Source organism: Lynx canadensis, chromosome D1 (genome assembly GCF_007474595.2).
Source record: "Lynx canadensis isolate LIC74 chromosome D1, mLynCan4.pri.v2, whole genome shotgun sequence".
Classification (NCBI taxonomy): Eukaryota; Metazoa; Chordata; class Mammalia; order Carnivora; family Felidae; genus Lynx; species Lynx canadensis.
Genome location: NC_044312.2, coordinates 110,488,114 through 110,508,874, shown reverse-complemented (window position 1 = coordinate 110,508,874; position 20,761 = coordinate 110,488,114). Strand labels below are relative to the sequence as shown.

General features: G+C 60.5%; 2 protein-coding genes across 4 annotated transcripts; both read left to right on the top strand.

Moving 5' to 3' along the window:
* The first annotated feature begins 678 nt into the window (after positions 1–678).
* On the top strand, positions 679–10,104 carry CLCF1 (cardiotrophin like cytokine factor 1). 3 transcript variants are annotated; one of them, XM_030331584.1, is made up of 3 exons: positions 679–817; positions 6,671–6,837; positions 8,684–10,104. In XM_030331584.1, exons 1-3 carry the CDS (start codon positions 802–804, stop codon positions 9,176–9,178), a joined length of 678 nt encoding a protein of 225 aa, XP_030187444.1. In that variant the 5' UTR covers positions 679–801; the 3' UTR covers positions 9,179–10,104. The 3 variants fall into 3 exon arrangements, with proteins under 3 accessions (XP_030187444.1, XP_030187445.1, XP_030187443.1); XM_030331585.1 differs by lacking the exon at positions 679–817 and adding an exon at positions 1,964–3,613; XM_030331583.1 differs by lacking the exon at positions 679–817 and having other exon boundaries at positions 3,943–6,837.
* Positions 10,105–17,536: 7,432 nt separating this feature from the next.
* POLD4 (DNA polymerase delta 4, accessory subunit) lies at positions 17,537–19,356 on the top strand. The gene is made up of 4 exons (XM_030331586.1): positions 17,537–17,854; positions 18,106–18,195; positions 18,375–18,486; positions 18,854–19,356. Exons 1-4 carry the CDS (start codon positions 17,758–17,760, stop codon positions 18,876–18,878), a joined length of 324 nt encoding a protein of 107 aa, XP_030187446.1. The 5' UTR covers positions 17,537–17,757; the 3' UTR covers positions 18,879–19,356.
* Positions 19,357–20,761: the final 1,405 nt, after the last annotated feature.

Here is a 20,761-nt window from a genome sequence, read left to right as displayed (position 1 = left end):
AAAAACCCTCGGCCAAGGGCCCTCTACTCTCCTCGGAGCTGGGCAGTGGGCCTGGGGTGCCCTCTCCCTCCCCCGCCCCAGGGGGCATTGTGAGGCCGTTAGTCACCTGCCCCAACCCCAGCGCCTCACTCAGCCCCAGCTTTTGGAAATGGGACTGGCGGCGGGACAATAGGCCAGGGGGGCGGTCAGCCCAGACAAAGGGCAGCAGGAAAAACACCATCACTTGCTACGAGGCCAGCTCGCTGGCATTTGGGAGAATGTGTCATTGCATTTACTCAGGGGGAGGGGGAGGAGAGGGAAGGTTAGAGATGAGGAGTCCGAGGTAGGGTGAGAGCAGGGACCCCGCACCCCGGGTCCACGCCGTCGGAGAAGAAAAGGAGAGGGCGGCCCGCTCCCCCCAGCTCGGGGAGTCTGCCGGCGGACTGATGCCCTCCCCGCCCCCTCCCCCAGGAGGCCCAGGGTGGTACCGCCGCAGCCTCGCCTCACCTCACCCCCCCTCGGTGTTGTGGGAGGGAGAGGAGCCCCAGAAGCCCTCCCTTCCCTCCTCCCCCCTCCTCCCCCCACCCCGGGGAGGGCCGCTACAATTTGTGGTTACAGCTTTACACGTCAGAAAAAAAAAAAAAAAAAGTTTGCAGAATGTCCCACACCGAAAAAAAAAAAAATCCGAAACCGAGCGAAAAAAACCTGCGAGTGGGCCTGGCGGATGGGATTATTAAAGCTTCGCCGGAGCCGCGGCTCGCCCTCCCACTCCGCCAGCCTCCGGGAGAGGAGCCGCGCCCGGCCGGCCCGGCCCCCGGCCCCATGGACCTCCGAGCAGGTAGGAGCCTGGCGTCCGAGGCCCCGGCCCCCGCCCCCGCCCGGGAGCCGCGAGATCCGGTTCCCGTGCTTCCCCCCGGGAGCCCCGAGCCGGGGCCGGGCGGGGGAGCCGGCAGCTACCCCCGCCAGCAGGGCTCGGGCCGGGGGGGGGGGGGCTGGGGGGGGAGGCACGGCCGGGCGCCCTCGAGAGGGGCCGGGCGGGGACGCGGCATTCCTGAAGTCCGCTCGCCGGGGCCAGGAGGTGGCCGGGAGCGCGGCGGGAGCCCGCGCGACCCGCTGACCCCGGGAGCCGGCAACCTGGAGCCCCAGCGAGGCGGGGTGCCGGGAATCCCGGCGGAAAGAGCCCCGCGCGAAAGTCGGGGAGAGCGAGTCCCAGGCGGGGAGCGGGGCTGCGGGAGGGAGACGCGGCGCGCGGGGAGGAGGGGGCCGGGGAGGAAGAGGGGAGAAGGGCGGGGAGCCCGAGCCCGGGCCGGCGGGAGGCGAGGGGAGGCCGACACCTCGGGCCCGCCGCGCTCCCTCCCCGGCCCGCCGGGGAGGGGAGGGCGGGAAGGAGGGCGGGCGAGAGGAGAGAGGAGGGCGGAGGGCAGAGCCGAGCCTGGTGGGGCCGGGCCGGGCTGCGGGACTCGCGGCTTCCTCGCTGCGCGCTGCGCGGCCGGAGCCCACCATGCTGCCCGCGGCCGGGGAGCCGGCGGCAGGTAGGGCCCGGGCGGCGGGGCGGGCGGCGGCGGCGGCGGCAGCGAGCCCCCACCCCCACCCCCCCCACCCCGGCCCGGCCCGCCGTGGCCTGGGAGTGATTAGTGCGGGGGGACGGGCGCAGCCCGGCCGGACCGGGCAGGAGAAAGCCCGTCACCGGCCGGGGAGCGGCGGCGGCGGCCGCTCGGCCCCGGCGGCCCGCGGGAGGGCGGACGGGCAGGGCGGGGAGTTGACGCGCGGGAAAGGGCAGCGGCCCGGCCGAGCCCGGAGCCCGGCGCCCCGGACCCCGCCCCCGCCCCCGCCGCCGGGAAGGGAGCGACCGGGCGGGAGCGGGCCGGGGGCGGGGCCGGGGGCGCCGAGGCCACACAGGGGGAAGGCGCCGCCGCCGCCGCCGCGGGGAGGGGGCCGGGAGCGAGAGGTCACCGCCGAGGGGGAGGGCCAGCGAGCGGCCGCCGCCGCCGAGTTCTCGGGCCGAGCCCCTCGAGGGGAACCCCGGGTTCCCCCCGCCTCGCCAGAGCCCCATCTCTTTCCACCTTCCTTCCCAGTTACTCCACACTGCGCTCCAGAAGCCCTCCCCACAGACCCCCCAGTCCCAGAGGACCCCGTCCCGGTTTCGTCCGGTGCCCGGCCCGGCCCTCCCCGCTGGGGTAGGAGGGAGCTGCCGGGACGGGAGGGGAAGCTGGAAGTCCCCAGCCTTGGAGAAAGGTTGTGGGTGAGGACGCCGGACCCCACACCTCTGTCAGGCACTCTCTGGTCCTGACCTTGACCAGCTGACATCTCCCGGCTTTCACAACCCCCACAGACCCCCTTTCCGGCTTGGAGCACACACTGCCCTTCCCTGGGGACACAGGGATACATTCCTCTGACAGACCGGACACCCCCCCCACCACCACCACCACCCCGCAGTTTGGCTCTGGCACCCTCACTGCCCTGAGCCCCGCACTCAACCGGAGGAGGAAACAGGCAGATGGCAGCAACTGTCACCTAGCAGCCCCCCCACCCCCCGTCTCTCTCTCTTCCAGACTGGTCTAATGGCTCCCTCTCCCCTCCACGGAGCCCTGCACTCCTGCCCCGTTCACACTTGTGCACACCACCCAGCCACACCAGCTACTTTATTGGTGACACTTCACATTCCTCCCCACAATCCCACCTGCCTATTCACACCCTGGCTCCTGCCCGCTCCCTCCCAGCCCCTCCCACGCCTCTGAATAACAACACCCTTTCAACCCACACGCCGGCCGGGACCGTTTCCTTCACTGGGTCCCCCTGCCTGGCTCTCCGCCGCCGGCTGCCTCGCCTAGCTCCCCTGGCTTCATCCTGCGCCCCTTGGGAACAACTGGGGTCCTCTTGGAGCCCAGTCCAGAGCCCCCTCACTCGGCGACAGCCCGGCTCCTCTGTCGGTACTGGCTTCACAAGGCAGGGCGGCCGGCCCACTGGCCTGCTTCTTTCCCTGGGCCTCAGTTTCTTCTTCTGTCACTTGGGCTGGAAGAGAAGGGCAGGGAGGGGGCTGCTGAAGATAACAGCAGAGGTGGAACCCCACGCGCTTGGGCTGAGAGGGACCTTAGCGTGCACAGCACAGCCCTCTCCTGCGAGCCCAGTCTTGGGTTGTGGCAAAGCTAGGTCTCCGGACTTCTGGGCCTATGCGGACTCGCTCACTAAGCCACTTCTCAGTGGCCTGGGGCACAGGGAACCAAAGAGAGGACGAAGGGGAGAGAGGACTGAGGGAAGGGCAGCTAGCCAGAGGACAAGGAAAGATGGGCTATTTCCGTGGGCCTTTCCCCGAGGAGGCAGGTCAGGAGGAGCCCCCGAGGGTCATTGCCTACAGTCTCAGTGCCTGGATCTCACACTACGGCAGACACACCACCCCCTAAACCACTTCCTTCCCCCAATTCCCCTCAACACGTCCCTCCAAGGTCGCCAGGAAGCTGGCCCTAGTCTGGCCTGAGGGCATCCCAGGTGCAGAGTCTCCTGGACAATTGTCTGACTCACCCTGGCCACCCTGCACGTGTGCCCTGCCGAGCCCCCGACCCTTGCCGGAGGAGTTCAGCCTGGAGGACACAGTCCAGGGATCGAGGGGCAGCTGGCTAAGGACACGTGGACCCTGGTATGCCTGCCCGTGCAGCCGTGTCAGGGTGGCCGTGCGCTTGCGTGGGCTGAGTGTGTGTGTGTGTGTGTGTGTGTGTGTGTGTGTGTGTGTGTTCATGAGGGGGGCCTAGGTTCCCAGGGCCCAGGGATCTGGATGGAATTAGGGGCCGCTGGGGCGGGGGGCCAAGATGGGGGGGCAGGGGGCTCCAGCAGGAAACGTGAGCTGTGAGCTGCACTCATTAGCTCCTCACGTGCTCAGCCGGATTTATAAACACAAGGGAAGCCGGGATGTAAACAACAGTGGGCAGCAGCCAGAGGCAGAGCTGGGGGGGGGGGGGCTGGGCTAGGGGCCAGGACTGGGGGAGGGGGCCCGGTCCACCTGCAAACCAGGAGCCTGGAGAGAAGGATGGGAGAGGGCTCCACGATGCCCACCTAATGCTCCCTCCTAGGGACGCAGGTGAGCCCAAGCCTCACTGAGTTCCGGGGCTCACAACTAAGCCACAGGTGTTCTCTGCCCCAGATGGCCGTCAGTTTGCCGCCTGAGATATGGGGACATCTTGCCCAGAGTGGAAGCCAGAGCCTAGAGCCTAGAGCCCTGTCTCCTTTCTCCTTCCTAGCCTCTTCTCCCTCTAGATACCTGAGACCCCTTCCTTTTTACTGGTTCTCTCCATGGGCCGGTCAGTCCGATCTTTCTGCAACTTCCCCTGCCCCCCCCCATCCCCGCCTGCAGTGACACAGTTACCTCAGAACTGAAATATTCCTGGAAACACCGGCCTCGTCTGGTTAATTTCATGAGCCGTTTTTCTGCCCAGATGACTTAGTTCTTGTTTATCCAAAGGCTTCTCCCCCTGCTGTCCCTGTGTAGGGAGCCAGTTCTCCCCAGGGATGTGCCACAGGGCCCAGAAGAGGAGGGGAAAACAAGGCCCAGAGCTGGGTTCCTGACCTGGTGCCCCCCCCCCCCCCCCCCCCCCCCCCCCCCCCCCCCCCCCCACCACCACAGCAGAGGCAAAACTCAGTCCCAGAACTATGGACCGAAAGGCTGACCAAAGCAAGGTCGGGGAAAGAGGTGAGCCCAGCTCCCAATGTGGGCTTCAGCTGGGACCCTCAGCATGCTGCTAACTGTGAGTGGGGCCAGACTCAGTCCCGAAAGCTACCTCAAGCCTGGAAGGGCTGCCGCTCGCCTCAGCAGGTCTCCACCTCCAAAACACCCCATATTGTACCCTTAGGATCTTGGAGGTGACTCTGCCAGATATCCAGGCTGAGGGTAGCCCCAGGCTTCGTGCAGAGAAGGGCCTGGAGTTGTCTTGGAATATGAGGAAGAGTAAATAGAAAGGAACACAGAGTCAGCAGGAAAAGGCCAAACGAGGAAAGAAGCACCGGGAGGGAAGCCGCGGGCTGCAGATGCGGACAAGGACAGGGGAGCAGTCATGTGCCTGACACCGCGCTCTGTCCTCACGCACGCACGCACGCACCCATGCACTCAGACCAAGTCCCTCGTCCCTAAGAGCAGGGTCTCTGAGACTGGTGTTCCCCCCACCCGACCCACTCCCCTGCTCTATCAGTAAACTTGCCAGCCACCACGCATCTTAGTGAGTCTAGACTGATGGCCTGGGCCGCTGCGCAAGTCCCCACCTGACCCCTACACTCTGTGAGAGGCATTCTGTACAGTTTGAGTCTTAAGCCCTCTCCAAAACCTTGACCCAGCATTATGACTAACTCCAAACTCCCCCTAACTCAGTACAGTCAAACTGTCAAACCCGTATCCAACTCATTTCTAACTATCACAGCAACATATGTCATGATAAAAATTTGAAAGTCGAAAATAGAAAGTAGAAGAAACGACTCATGAGCTCAACACCTACCCAAGCTTAAAACCCAGACCAGCCCTACTGTTAGTGACATGCCATGCATTACCCCATCTGACATCTAAATCAACACATTAATAAACCTTAGCCCCAGCCAACCCTGTGCCTGTCCAAACCTCACCACATCCCCCAGCTAGACTCAAACCTCAACCACACTCAGTCAGCCAAATCCCAATAAACTAACCTGAAACTTTAAAAGTAACCCAGTCCTTAAACCTAACCTAGCCCCGTACCAATTATAGCCTTGCCCTATCCTAACCCTAATTGCCTTTACCCAGTCCCGGTGCCCACTGACTCCTGGCCTGGTGCTCTTTACCTTGGCCCACACCTAAAAGCTGGGAAAATCATGTTTCCCAACTGCCTATGGGTATCTTCACATTGTCAACCCCTGGCCTCTGGTATCCCAGGATGTCCAAACTCTCCGGCACCATCAGCTGACAAGCCAAACCCATCAGATACATCATATCCCCCCTCTTTCTCTCTTTCACATCCCCCACCCCGGCCCTCTTTACTGTAGGTTCATCAGAAGACCTCACTCAGGTCAAACTTTTCCCCATCCAACCTCCTAGATAAGAATGGGGCAAACCTCCACCCCACAGCTCCACACCCAGGAATCCTGTTCAAGAATGTACCCACCACTGACTGCATGAGCCAGCCCTCTGTCCTTCAGCCTGACCCCCTTCAAGCCTACCCCTTGCCTCCTGTGGCTCTCTGTGTGGACTCATCTCAGGGCGGCCTCTCTCGTGCCCTTCCCGGGGCTGACTGCTGGCAGCTGGCAGAGAGACATGTGCTGTTTCCCACCCCTTGGCTCCCTAAACTGCAGAGGGTCTGGATTCAGAGTCCCTAGGCCTGGCCCCGTCCCTCCACGCACACACACGTACGCATTGGCATACGTATACTGGCTCTTTCTTAGCTGACACACAAATATGCTTTCCGATATATACTGGTAGATACACACACAGAGGCCAAGTTCTCGTCCTCAAACACATACATGCCTCCATACACACACACACACACACACACACACACACACACACACCCAGGCCAGGAACGCTCCCCTCCTCCATCCCCCCTGCCTCCCATCCGGCGGCCCACCCTCACCAACCCTGCGCCCGACCCAAGGTGGGGACAGACACCTGAGGGGCTGCCAGCTGGGCATCCTCCACTGGGCCTGGGCCCGCCCTCATGTTTCTCGCCCCTCCTGCCCGCAGGGGACTCGTGGGGGATGCTAGCTTGCCTGTGTGCTGTGCTCTGGCACCTCCCTGCAGTGCCAGCCCTCAACCGCACGGGGGACCCAGGGCCTGGCCCCTCCATCCAGAAAACCTACGACCTCACCCGCTACCTGGAACACCAACTCCGCAGCTTGGCTGGGACCTACGTGAGTATCCAGGGCAGCTGGAAGGTCTGGGAATTGGCAAAGAACGAGGAGAGAAGATGGTGGAAGAGAGACAGAATGGTGGAGGGGTCCCGGTGAGCAGTGGTCACCAGGGGGCCCTTTGGTTCCAAACGGTCCCCGTGTCTGGCCTATCTCCTACCCTTCCCTCTGAGGTGCCCCCCTCCTTCCCATCCCTGGCCCCAGGACTAGGCATGTGGGCAGGCCTCGCACCCGCCTTGGCCCACTGCCCCACTGGCTGCCGGCCCAGCCGCCCGCCTCCCCCTGGGGGCCGGGGAAGTCTCTTCTGTTTACACCGTGTTGTGGTGTCTCTTGCACGGGCGGGGCTGGGTGGGGATGGAGGGGCCCCACCTCCCATGCCTGTGTTCCAGCTCGCCTCTGCCCCAGACCTGGGGCCCTGCTGCTCTGGACCCATGGGCCTCCCTTCTGTCTGCCTCTCCCATCCTAGCTGGGCCTCCTAGGGGGGACTTGGGGGAAGGGGGCTGTGGGGAAGATAGGCCAGTAGTGGCGGGAGGTTCAGGGTGTGGATGGAAGTTGTGCCGTAAGGATTTGGGGGCAGTCCAGAGGTGTTCAGAGAGCCCAGGAGAGAAGGAAAGAGGGTCAGAGTTGCCGAGGACCATGGGGAACCGGCCCCCTCTTCCCGTGTTCCTCTTCCACATCCCAGACCCTACTCTGGAGCCAGGGAAAGAAAGGGGAGGAGGGTGGCGGGGGAGCTGGCTCCAGCCCCAGGATACACCGAGGAAATTAGTTTGTCTCTGTGCTTGTCAGCGTGTGAACCTCCCCCTGGGCCCTTGCCTATCCCAGGCCTCGCCCCTCTCTTCTCCCTTTCTCTCCAGCTGAAACGTCCCCCTCAGCCCTTTCCCTGGGCCCCAGGCCTCTCCCTTGAGGGTTGGCAAAGCTCCGTCCTCTTCCCTAGACTGCCTCCTATACCCTTCCTCCTGCCCAGCTCTTGAGACTGCCTCAGTTTCTTCCTTCTGCAGCCCTGCTCCTAGGAGCTCTTCCTTGGGGGGACTTGCTGCTTAGTGAGTACCATCTGCCCCCTGCCCTTCTGCTGGTGGGACCAAGCGTGTTGGGAGGCAAATGGAGCTCTGATTCCCACGGGCCCCTCTGCCTTCCCACCCGCTTTTCCCTTCCCTGGCCAAAAACCTTTGCCTGACTCCGCTACCCCCTCTAGCTCCCGACCCTTTTTCTCTCCTGGCCTTCCCTGCCAAATTTCTCGAAGGAGTGGTCTACACCCTCTGCCTCCGCTTCCTCTCCACCCACTCACTCCTTAACCCCCTGCAATCTGGCCTCCAGGCCACTGAAACGGCTCTCTCCAAGGTCGGCAGGCACCTCCTTTTCGCCAAACCCAACAGAATTTTCTAAGGCCCATTCCCCTTGCTCTCTGTTTTGCAGCCACACTGTCGAGTACTCCTGCCTTCTCGAACTCCTCTTCTTGGCTCTGCACTCTTCTGGTCCACCTTCCACCTCTGCGGCCTGGCCACCTGGGTCCTTCCGGCTCCTCTTCCTCTCTGCTCTGCCCCGTGGTGGGCACGCTCCCAAGGCTTGCACACACGGCCAATCAGCACGTCCTCCCCGAGTATCTCCTGCGTGTTTTTCTCTTCCTACACCTCTCATCAACCCCCACTGCCTCAACCGCCACCTCCATGCAGATAACATCCCTGGAGAAACTTAGGGGAGGCCCTCGCACAGAGAGGCCTAGCGAGGAGATGGGGCCAGTGTCAGGGGACACAGGAAATAGGAGCTTTGGGAGCAGGTTATCTCCCGGTGGCCCTCCTCCTCCTCCTCCTCCTCCTCCTCCTCCTCCTCCATCGCCCTCTCCTTTTCACAGCTGAACTACCTGGGCCCCCCTTTCAACGAGCCTGACTTCAACCCACCTCGGCTAGGGGCAGAGACTCTGCCCAGGGCCACTGTCAACTTGGATGTGTGGCGGAGCCTCAATGACAAACTGCGGCTGACCCAGAACTATGAGGCCTATAGCCACCTCCTCTGCTACCTGCGTGGCCTCGACCGCCAGGCTGCCACGGCCGAGCTGCGCCGCAGCCTGGCCCACTTCTGCACCAGCCTTCAGGGCCTGCTGGGCAGCATCGCGGGCGTCATGGCAGCTCTGGGCTACCCGCTGCCCCAGCCTCTGCCCGGAACCGAGCCCACCCGGGCCCCCGGCCCTGCCCACAGCGACTTCCTCCAGAAGATGGACGACTTCTGGCTGCTGAAGGAGCTGCAGACCTGGCTGTGGCGCTCGGCCAAGGATTTCAACCGGCTCAAGAAGAAGACGCAGCCCCCGCCAGCGGCGGTCACCCTGCACCTGGAAGCCCATGGCTTCTGATCTCTGACCTTTACCGCCTCCTCTCTCCTCTCCTCCCTCAAATCCTGCTCCCACTCTGGGAGGGAGAAACCCGTATGCCAACATCTGTTGAGCCAGGAGACGGAAGCCATGGGCCTCTGGCCCTCTCCGGACTTGGAAGAGGGCATGATCGACAGGGCCTGTCCACTCCCCGCTTTCCAAAGCCCTGCAGGTCTCTTCCACAGGGAGGAGCGCTCCCGGGGGCAGCGGTTCAAGTTGGTGCGAAGGCTCTCACAGCTTCCTGCTTCCTGCCCGGCACTTGCCGGCGCCCACACGGCCCCTCACGCGGCACTTCCGGGAAGCATGCCCGTAGGCAGGGAGGGGGGCCACCGCAGCGTGTGCCTTTCTGGGGCGGGGGGAGCCCTTTGGCTGCCCCACTCTCCTTGGATGGGCGTTGTTCCCCTATCCCCAAATAGCTCAGTACATCCAATTCAGGAAACACACACGGTGGCAAGTCCAAACGGGAAGAGACGGGATTTAAAAGCGGAAGAGGTGGGATCTGCATTGGAGGTCATACTAAAAGCATAGGGGCAGGGACAGAGCGGACCCACGGCTCACCAAGGCAGTCGGTGGCACAGGACGGCAGCCAAAAGGACCTTGCCTTGCATCTTCTTGCCGGCATCATGGTGCCTCCTCTCCACCCCCTTTCCAGGGTATCTGTGGGTTGCCCAGGCTGGGGAGGGCAACCATAGCCACAGCCACAGGGTTTCCTGAAAGTTTACATTGCAGTAGCATTTCGGGGTGCGGGGGGCAGCTCCCCCAGGCCCTGCCCCCCAGCCTCACCCACTCATGACTCTAAGTTTGTTGTATTAATATTTATTTATTTGGAGATGTTATTTATTAGATGATATTTATTGCAGAATTTCTATTCTTGTATTAACAAATAAAATGCTTGCCCCAGGACTTCATCTCTTTGCTTGGCCTGGTGCTTCCCCTCCTGGGCCCCCGCGTGCCTGGTGGCTTGGAGCCTGGCAGTCCAGGGCAGAGCTCGGAGAGGCAAAGAGCTGGGGAAGAGGCTCTGCCCTGTCCACGGAGCGCGGTGCCCACAGCACACTCTGTTCCTCCACCCACGGTGCGTCCCTTTAGTCCTTCCAACATCTTCTTGTCTGGCCGCGTGTCTTCCCCCTCCCGGCCTTTGCTCGGCCCGCCTCCCCTCTCTGGATTACTTTAAAGGTCTCATAGGTCTCTCTCCCTGCGAAGCTGTCCACCTGCGCCTCTGGTCAGCCACGCGCGGTCAGCCCTCAGCTTCACCGGGACCCCCACCTGTGGTGGCCCCCGGGGGCCCCCGGCAGTGACCCTTCCCTTCCCAATACCCTTCATCTCCTAGGGAGCGTGACTGACTGTGGCCACGTCACAAGTCTCAGGCGTGACTCCCTTCTTGTAGACTCTTTTCAGTGTAAGACAGCAGGTTGGGGGGGCGGGTGGGTAAGAGAAAAACTCATACTGGTCTGCAAAGCGAACGGGATAGATGTGACTCAGGGATGACCTCAGCTCCAAGCCCAGCCTCACGGCCTCCTAGCTGAGTGACCGTGGACAAATTACTTACAGCTCTCTATTCTCCGATTTCCCCATCTGTGAAATGGGGGTAATTAAATACCCTTCTAAGACTGTTTGAAGGATGAGAGAGACAATAAAGGTAAGGTGCCCGGCCGCAGCCGCAGCCGCAGCGAATAGTGATGTGATCTCCAGTTATTTGTGACAGACTGGCCCGCACTGACACTCTCGTGAAGAGCCACTGGGTGAGCTAGGGGGCTAACTTCTCCCAGGTAACACAGAGGTATTTCACCAGGGCCTCCGCGAGACAGTGCCCTAAGCACAGGAAGTAACAAATGATGGTGACGTCAATCAGTTGACGAATCTTGCAAAGGTCTGCCCATCACTGCGCCGACTGGAGTAGGAAACCCAGCACAAGTCTGAGACCTGACTTGGCTCCTGCCCTCATGGAGCCTGCGATCTCTCTGGGAAGAGAAGACCAGCTGACCTGAAACTACTGACAGGTGCGTGAGCGTAGGTGCATGAGCTATTGGACTTGCTTGTGGGCGAGCCAGGTCCTGCTGAATGTCCCAGAGTCACCTGGCCCAAGTTGGAGGGCACATGCCCCGCCAAGGGGTCCGGGCCCTTCAGGCGGACACATCTGCCCAGACCCTGTCTAGATATCCTGCGGGCCTGCTTTCTGCCTAACGAGAGGGAGGAGAGGGCATCCGGGCTGTCTCCACATCGCAGCAAAACCTAGCAGCCTGTAATGTGCAAGGCAGCAAACAAGGGGGCTATGCAGAATACAGGGAGAAGGAAGGTACATCCCACACCACTGTACTGTGTGTTTCTTAGGGGCAGACTCTGAGTTTTCCCCACCTCTCTATCCCAGTTCAGGCTCCAGCCCACGGAAGGTGTTCAGTTAGCGTGTCGAACAAAACACTCGAGAGAAGGGACTGGGACTCCCCCCGCCCTCCCTTGCTCCAAATGCTAGAATCCAAGGCAGAATTGGATCAACTGTGGAAAGACACAGGCAAAATACTTGGAAGTCAGGGAAGGAGCGATCGCGTCCCTTCAGCGAGGGTGCTGGTCTGTAAGTCCTCTCAGGGAGGCAGCGGTGTCTGCAGCCACCACTGTCCTTCCAGTGCCCAACACACAGTAGGTGCTTCTGCACAGACTCTCAGGGTCGGGTATGGACAAGGGCAGGGCAAGGGTCAGTTCAGTGTGTCTGTCTCCCTTGTAAGCAGATAGCATCTCGAGGGCACGTTCCACAATTTATTCATCTTTGCATCCCTCTAGCATTTCAGCACAATGCCCTGCACCGAACTAAAGTACTTGATAATTTAATATAAGCCGATTTAAAGAGTGTCAAGACAATAGTGTATGAGAAGCCAAGAGAAGAGAGTTTTAGGGAGGCAGCTGATCAACAGTGTCAGATGCCCCGGAAGCGCTAAGAGAAGAATTTGGGGGAAACCCACTGGGAAATTGGGAGGTCACAGGTGACCTTTGCGGGAGCATTTGGGAGGTAGACTCCAACTGTGAGATTAAAGGAGGGGGTGAGAAAGAAGGAAAAGGGGTGAATGTATTCTCTCAGGCATTTGGTGGCAGGATCAAGGAAGGTTTTTTGTGTGGTTGGTTGGTCTGCTGTTGTTTTTAAACAGAAGAGATGTAAACGCGAAATGGCTGCGGGAGGGGTGGGAGCTGGAGAAGAATGGAGAGGGACAAGCAGAGGAAGGGAATCAAAAGGGCTGCTGGCCAGCCACATGGAGCCAGGTGACACCAGCACACACATCTCTGTCGTGGATTGTGACACCCCCTAGCAAGCCAGGGATGGCAGGAGGAGAGGACAGGGTGAAAAGAGGGCACTTCCCAAGGCCGAGGACTGACAGGGCAGGAATGGCAGAGACTCGAGGGTCGAGAGACTCCAGAGAGCTCGAAACGGTGCTTCTGAGTGGCCGGGAGCTGCAGCACACGCGGGGTCTCAGAGCCGGGCCTGCAGCAGCTGGAAACAGAGGAGGAGAGCAACCGGGGAAGGGCGGGCAAGCACACAAGTTCGCCCGGCTGAGGACACAGAGGGGGCGTCATAAAGAGTAAGGTGGGGGAGGCGGACACAGGGGACAGCTGAGCCGGAAAGGGCATCTCAGAGTCTGAATTCTTGAACTCCCCCCCAGATAGCCCCCTACTGATGGTGACTGATGGTGTCGGGGTAGGAGCCCGGTCCTTTGGGTTTTGGAGCTTCGGACCGTGAGCAGGTGGCTCTGGGTAAATGACAAGTCATCAGGCTCTTCTATGAGTCCGTTGTTGGTTCTCCACCCACCACTGCTCCGGGACCGGTGGTGAGTCTGTGTCGGTTACTCAGGTTCCACCTCTTAAGTGTGGCCTTAGCGTCAGGGGCCCAGGTTCTCAGAGGTCAGCTTAAAAACCTGGAATGCCTAGGGCCTGCGGTGCCATGGGAAGGAGGACATTATCTCTGGAAGTCCTTCTGTCCCAGGAAGGCTAGGGAGAGTAGGAGGGAAGGAGAGAAGCTCTCCTCCCCATCCTCTCCATCCAGACAGCACAGAGCGGATTAGGAAGCTCGGCATCCTCTTGGGTATCTGGAAACGCACCCGTGTGTGCGAGGATGGGCACGAGTTGGCGAACGGTCCCTCGGGAGAGGCAACTTCGGGGGCAGGGGTGGGAGTGGGTGTGGAAGAGGTGGAGGGTGGCCAAAGGCTGGTGACGCCTTGCCAGCTTCCTGCCTTTGCAAAGACTGACCCAACATCCAGGACTCAGGGCCCTCGCAGTATGTGAAGAGACTCATTCAAGTGCTCGTCTTACAGACACACGCACACATTCGCCCACTCGCCACAGCCACCCCGAATGGGGAAGGGCCAAGGGAGGCCCTTGTTCCCCTTAACCTAGAGGGTAAGGGCCAGTGATCCGGGCCCCTGACTGAGTGCTCTGATGGGTGGTTCCCTCTCAGCTCCCCCTTCTTCTCTGGAGCCACAACTGTCCCTGCCTTTGTCCCTTCAGTTCTTGAGCTCCCTGACTCAGCCTGGTTCCCCAGTTCCCAGCAGTAGACAAAGCCCTTGTCAGTGGGGTGGGGGTGGGGACAATGAGGAAGTAGCTGTGAGCTTTAGAACCAGAGTTCCAGCCCTTCCTCTCAACCTTCAGGGTCTTCCAGCCTCCCTAGTGCAGAGGTCACCTCTAGGCCCCTCCCCAACTTGCCCTGACCTCTAAGGCCTGGCCAACCGGGTGGAAACGAACTAGGACCTTCCTCCCAGCTAGACAAAGTCTGACACCTGGTGGCCAAGGTGAGAAATGGCCAGAAGGATCCCTTTTCAACCGTTCCCAGAATTTCTCCAGGGCCAGCTGGCCAAGGTGACAGGGGCAGTAATGGGAGAAGGCTCCGAGGGCATGGTTGGGACATAGCAGAAAAGCCAGCCAGTGGCAGAAAAACCCAGATGGAGGGGGACCTTTGCCTTCCATCAGGCTCCTGCCCCTCAAGGCCCACAAGGCCAGAGAACCTGGAGCCGGGAGAGGTGGGGTGTCTGGGATGGACTAGGAGGAGTTGCCTGAAAGAATTCTGGTCCGCAGGGTGGGGAATGGAGCCCATGGTGTGTGGGCATGTGGGTGGGGGGGGTCAGGGATACGAGTCTGGCTGCCCAGAATCTCTAGCTCCGGGTGGGTGGCAGGGCCTGAGGGCCTGAGGAAGGGGATGCTGGCGAGAGGGAAGGAGAGCAGGCTACACCCACAGCCTGCTGGGCCCCAGGCAGCTGCTTCTCTATACCTGCCCCAACCTTCCTGGCTCTAGCTGACTCTCTCCACGACGAGCCCCACTGTGAGCCAGGGGAGGGAGAAGGGGCTCCTAGGGCACCTGTGCAGTGCTGAGGCCCCCCCACCCTGCCACATTGTCTGAGCTAAGCCAGGCCTAATCCCCTTCCCCTCGGAGCAGTAGACAGTGGGCCTCAGCCTTCAGGAAGGTGCTGGGCTCCTGTTCCGGTCTTCGCTCTCCTTTTCCCTTGGGTTCCCCCAAGACTTTGGTCTTGGCCCCAAGCAAGGCCCTTGAGTGTTCCCAGGCTGACATGCATCGGCCACTCCTGCCAGTCCCATAACCATCCTCTGGGGGTCAGAGCTGACCCGGAAACAGGCTCCTGGGTCTCAGGAAACTCCCTGAAGGAGGGAGAACTCAGCTCCTAACTCAGACCTCTGGCCTGGCCCTCCAGCCTGAAGCCCAAATTGTGGTAGGCCCCACGACAGCAGTTTGGGGGATAGGCTGGGAGGCTGCTTGAGTAGGGACAGGGGTTCCAGGAAGAAAGGAGATGGGGGCAGACAGGAAGGGAAGGAAGAAGGACAAGACCTGTTGGGTGGGTAGGCCGAGTTACAGAAGGATGCCAGTTGGACAGGGATGGCTCCAAAGCTCCTGGGTGGCAGCTCCTTTGAGCCTTGGAGCTTGGTCCCACTACTGCATGACTAGGACAGGAGGGCGATGCTGCCTGCGGAGAGTTCCCTTGACTCCAGGCCAGAAAAACAGTCCTAGGGTGCCTGCACTTGAGCCGATTGCCTTGATGGGGGAAAGCTACAGGCCAGGCTGGGTGAGAGAGGCTAGCAGGGCCTGGGCCAGGCAGAGCCGGGGGTGGCTGGCGGGGACGGCCCAGACAGTGCCCACAGAGCAGGCCAGGGTGCCAGAGGAGAGAGGGAAATGGGCTCGGGCGGCAGTAGGAGCCACTGTGGCCTCCCAGCGGCACACCTCATTTCACGCTCCCTGGGCGGTGGCAGGGCCCCACGGCTATCAGCTTTCAGGGGTGGGAAGGACTAGGAATGAGGAGGGGTCTGCCCCGCCCATGGCTTCCTACTCCCTCGGGGCTCTGTGGACTCAGGAGTGAGGTGCCACACACCTCTGGGACGCCCCCTGGGGAGAGAGTGGTCAGTCCCACCGAGCCCGGGCACGATCCCTCCGTGGCGTGCTCAGTGCCTGACTGGACTCCGCACCTCAGCCCTTCCCGGGCCTGGTGGAGAGGGCCTCCCTGCTCCCCTCCCCAGTGCAGCAGGGCCCCTGTCTCCCTCAGTGTGGGCCCCACTTAGTCCATGAGGCAGATGGGGGATTAGGCCAGGCCCAGCCCAGAAAATAAAGCAGGGAAGGGCCCTCCAGCTCTGTGCAGTGCATTCGCGAGCTCTGACTCCCACTCGGCCCTCCTCAAGGAAGTGGATGGGGAGAGCCAGGCAGGAGGAGGCCCCTGAAGACATGTCCTGTCCCTGCTCCTCCCCTTTGGCGGTCCACTCTGCAGACCATTTTCCTCTCTTGTGCCCACCTCACTCCTAACGCAGCGCACCCGCACCCCAGAGCAGTGGAAGAGGGGGCAGGCAGAAGCCTCTGAGCAGGCCCGGCTCTCCTGGAAGGAGGAACTAGATGGATCTCTAGAGGGCAGTTAGAGCTGGGCTGGTCCCTGTGCCGATTCCCAGACTCCCGCTGACCAGCGCCGTTGCCTGCTGCCAGGAAGTTGGTGAGGGGGAGGAGGGTGTAGGGGTGACTCAGCGATGACAGGAGCCCAAGGGACAAAGGTCATGGGCGGAGAATTGAGAGACACTGTTTACAGCAGCCTGCCTCCTCCAGGAGGTCTTCCAGTGCTAAGGCAGCCCTGTGGTCCAACTCATCTCTGACCCACCCTCTCCCCTATCCTTGTTAGGAACTTTATCCCCGCACTGACAACTTGTGCGTCCTGTTTGCCTCCGCTATTAGCCTCTGAGCTCCTGGGAGGGGAGGGCACGGCCTGTGGTTTAACTGGGGCCCCACAATGCTGTGACTATCAGCACTTCCTACTTTCAAGAACCATTTTATGGGGCGCCTGGCCGCTATTAGCCTCTGAGCTCCAGGGTGGGGAGGGCACGGCCTGTGGTTTAACTGGGGCCCCACAATGCTGTGACTATCAGCACTTCCTACTTTCAAGAACCATTTTGTGGGGCGCCTGGCTGGCTCAGTCAGTGGGGCATGTGACTCTTGATCTCAGAGTCATGAGTTCAAGCCCCATGCTGGGGGTAGATATTACTTAAAAAAATAAAATCTTAAAAAAAAAAAGAATCATTTTACATCTATTTTAGTTGAGCGAATATGTGGGGAAATGCTGAGAACAGTACTTGGCATACTGTAAGCGCCATATAAGTGTTTGGTTTAGTGTGGGTATTTTCTGCTCATACTGTCATATTAGTGAGATGGCAGGTTTTACTGATGAAAAACTAGGGATACCAATACACTCTGGCCTCCTGCTCAGTGTGGAATCTTCCTGACTGGTAGGGTGGGCATGGGGCAGGCTGCAGGACTCCGGGAGAGTTGACAAGGCCAACGCTTGCCTGGACTAAGGGTGGGCAGGGTCTTTGGGCACAGACTGTGAGAAAGGAGCTTTGGAACCCATGGGCTTTTCCAGCCAGGTCTCCTGGGGCCAGTGGGGGTGGGATGGGAGCAGGGAGGGGGCTGGATTAGCCCAAACTCTCATCGGACCTCCAGACCTGCCCCCACTGAGCTCTGCGGGACAAGGGGTGGGAGCGGAGGCTCCAGCTGGACTCTGGGGAGTTACCAACCGGCCACGGGGATTAGTGAGGCTGAAAAGAACATTTGCCTAGGAAGGGCAAACGGGAAGTGAGAGGCTAAGGATAACGCTCTATTAAGTCCCCCGAGACCCACTGCAGACCAATGGGGCGGAGGGGGGGCAGGAGGAGGTGGTGCCGTCTGGGGCATCTTGACAGGTCTCCCACCCCAGCCTCGCCCCTTCTCCCCCAGAACACAGCTGCAGCAGCTGCCCCGCCCCCTCTGCCTGCGCCGCCTGCCATTGGCTGAAGCCGGGCCCCGCCCCGCAGAGGTGGCCAGCCATTGGCTTAGGTCTTTAATGTTTGCGTGCTTGTGGGGGTGGGGGACAGGCGTCATTCCCTGGAACCAGCGGACTTCCTCTCGGCTAGTCTGGGTCACCGTGTCTGCCTGTCGCTGGCCCCAGGCTCGCTCTCTGGCCTCAGCCCTCTCTCACTCTCTCTCTCTCTCAGCAGCTGTCTCTCTCGTGCCCGCTGGCCTGTCTCCTTCCTCGCAGTCGCCTCCTTCTTTGCCTGCCTGGGTGGCCGCCATGGGCCGGAAGCGGCTCATCACTGACTCCTACCCTGTAGTGAAGAGGAGGGAGGGCCCCGCTGGGCACAGCAAGGGGGAGCTGGCGCCAGAGCTAGGTCTCTAAAGATTGGGGGACGGGAGCAGTGGACACCACCGAGGGGCATGAGAGGACGTGGGTGGACGCGGGCAATGGCAGGGGAAGTGAAGTATGTCCTCTACTTCCTAGTCCAGGCCTGGCAACGGCCGGCGGAGGCCAAGGGGTGGCGAGGGCCGGGGAGCAGTGGGACAGCTGTGAAGCGAGCAGCAGGGGGCTGGCCTTGCAGGGCATAGGCCCCGGGCAGGCCTGAGAAGCAGCATGTCATTGCAGGGGAAGAGCCCCAGCCTCTGAGCGTGGATGAAGCAGAGCTGGAGCTGCTGAGGCAGTTTGATCTGGCCTGGCAATATGGGCCCTGCACAGGTGAGAACCCCCTCAGGCCCCAGGAGCACATCCTGGAGACAGTCCTGTCATCCACACGTCCCTGAAGCAAGCCAAGCCCCTGCCTGGGTCTACTGAGACTGGGGGGTGTGGAGGTCCCAACACACCCCTCCACACACATTCTCTAGCCTGGACTCAGTGTCTTCTTCCCACCCTGGCAGGGATCACGCGGCTGCAGCGCTGGCATCGGGCCGAGCAGATGGGCTTGGAGCCCCCCGCCGAAGTGCGCCAGGTGCTGCAGACCCACCCTGGAGATCCCCGCTTCCAGTACAGGTCAGAGACAGGCCAGGGAGGGCTTTCAGGGGGGCCAGGGTTTTCGTCAGGCACCAGCAGCCTGCTGGCCCCAGGTGGGGGCTGCCCTGACCTGAGGAAGAAATGGGTGAAGGCTCTTGGGCTTTGCTGAGCGGGCGAGAAGGCTCTACAGGGTGCCTGGCTCAGGAAGGCAGAAGATGGCTTTAATACTTCTTAGCTCTGAGCTAATGGTGGGGGAAGAGTGCACCCAGGGCCCAAGGGACTCTCTATTTAGTACAGAGGGGTTGGCCAAGGACTACAGGCCATGGCCAAGAATTGGGGCTGGTGAAATCAGATCAAGGACTTAACTGACTCGCTCTGATTTTTCCCTCCCCCTCCCCTTGCACAGCCTCTGGCATGTCTATCCCCTTTGAGGCACCGCCCAAGGCCTCCTGCCTGCGATCCCAGGACCTCAGGACACAAGCGGGAGCCAGTTTGCTGCCCCCTTGGCTCAGTTCTGCCATGAGAGTGTTTGGCTGTGAAGAGTGTGAAGAGGAAAGAGGCTGAATCTGGAGGTCTCTGAGGCTCAGCCTTCCATCTAACCAGCAGGCTCCTGGAGCCCCCCCTCTGGGAGCCAACACAGCTGAAGTTTGCACTTCCCACATGGAGAGTGGTCTCTGAGGACCAGGACCTGACCATGACCCTTCAGATGCCTGCTACACACCTCCCTGACCTAAATGCTGTGCTCTGGGGAATAGCGTGGCAAAGGGGCACAGCCTTGGACAAAGCCAGACTCAGGCAGGTGTCTAAGAGGCAAAGACACACTCCCCACTTAAGGCTGGGAATCCGAGGGCAGAACTGGCAAGGGGTTCATTCATGCTTATCAATAAAGAACAGAGTCTGGAAGCTTGACCTCCAGTGCCTCAATGTGGCCCTGTTTGGGCTGGCAGCAATCAGCAAGTTGATAGGTGGGAAAGAGCCGGCACCGTGCTTTCCCTCTGTTGTCCCATCCTAGATCTGAGATAGAAGAAAGACGCCTTAATAGATGGTGGGACAAGTCCTCATTAGAGCTGAGCAACCTCTGGCGCCCCCTGGTGGTGTACAGGGAAACTACTCCTTAGTCACCTTCAGAGAGTCGCCTGACTCTCTACCTGACCTGCCATCCAGCCTGTCCAGTGTAGCCCACCTCACAAAAATGGGTCCTTTGTCAGAGGGGACTCCATAGGCCCACGCATCATAAAGCCCAGACCTACGCATTCTGAGCAAGCACCTCTGCTTCCCCACACTGGGGCCACCTGGATCCGAAGTATATTTGGGGAAGTCCAGCCTGCAGGCCCTGCTTGGAGATGGGCATCATCTGATGGGCTTTGATGGGGAACTGGGTGGAGCAGAAACAACGCTTAGGGGACCTCGGGATGGCATGGAGTCCGTACTCCTCATACTTGTTTACCTTCACTCCATCCTGAGCGGACGGAGACCGCACGACTATAACTCCTTGGGGACAGGCCTACAGAGCAGCCAAGTGGCCCCCTCAGCCCCCACTGTACTGGGCGCTGCCCATGCCTCAAGCTCTTTTTTTTTTTTTTTTTTTTTAATTTTTTTTTTCAACGTTTTTATTTATTTTTGGGACAGAGAGAGACAGAGCATGAACGGGGGAGGGGCAGAGAGAGAGGGAGACACAGAATGGGAAACAGGCTCCAGGCTCCGAGCCATCAGCCCAGAGCCCGACGCGGGGCTCGAACTCCCGGACCGCGAGATCGTGACCTGGCTGAAGTCGGACGCTTAACCGACTGCGCCACCCAGGCGCCCCTCAAGCTCTTTATTTATTTATTTTTTAAAATTTTTTTTTTTTCAACGTTTATTTATTTTTTGGGACAGAGAGAGACAGAGCATGAACGGGGGAGGGGCAGAGAGACAGGGAGACACAGAATCGGAAACAGGCTCCAGGCTCCGAGCCATCAGCCCAGAGCCCGACGCGGGGCTCGAACTCACGGACCGCGAGATCGTGACCTGGCTGAAGTCGGACGCTTAACCGACTGCGCCACCCAGGCGCCCCTCAAGCTCTTTATTTATTTATTTTTTTAAATTTTTTTTTTTTTCAACGTTTATTTATTTTTTGGGACAGAGAGAGACAGAGCATGAACGGGGGAGGGGCAGAGAGACAGGGAGACACAGAATCGGAAACATGCTCCAGGCTCTGAGCCATCAGCCCAGAGCCCGACGCGGGGCTCGAACTCCCGGACCGCGAGATCGTGACCTGGCTGAAGTCGGACGCTTAACCGACTGCGCCACCCAGGCGCCCCTCCTCAAGCTCTTT

Coding starts and splice junctions, on each gene's coding strand:
- CLCF1 (XM_030331583.1), top strand. CDS start 6,451: ATGCCTCCATACACACACACACACACACACACACACACACACACACAC. Junction 6,838..8,683: donor GCAGCTTGGCTGGGACCTAC/GTGAGTATCCAG, acceptor TCCTTTTCACAG/CTGAACTACCTGGGCCCCCC.
- POLD4 (XM_030331586.1), top strand. CDS start 17,758: ATGGGCCGGAAGCGGCTCATCACTGACTCCTACCCTGTAGTGAAGAGG. Junction 17,855..18,105: donor GGAGCTGGCGCCAGAGCTAG/GTCTCTAAAGAT, acceptor ATGTCATTGCAG/GGGAAGAGCCCCAGCCTCTG. Junction 18,196..18,374: donor GCAATATGGGCCCTGCACAG/GTGAGAACCCCC, acceptor CCACCCTGGCAG/GGATCACGCGGCTGCAGCGC.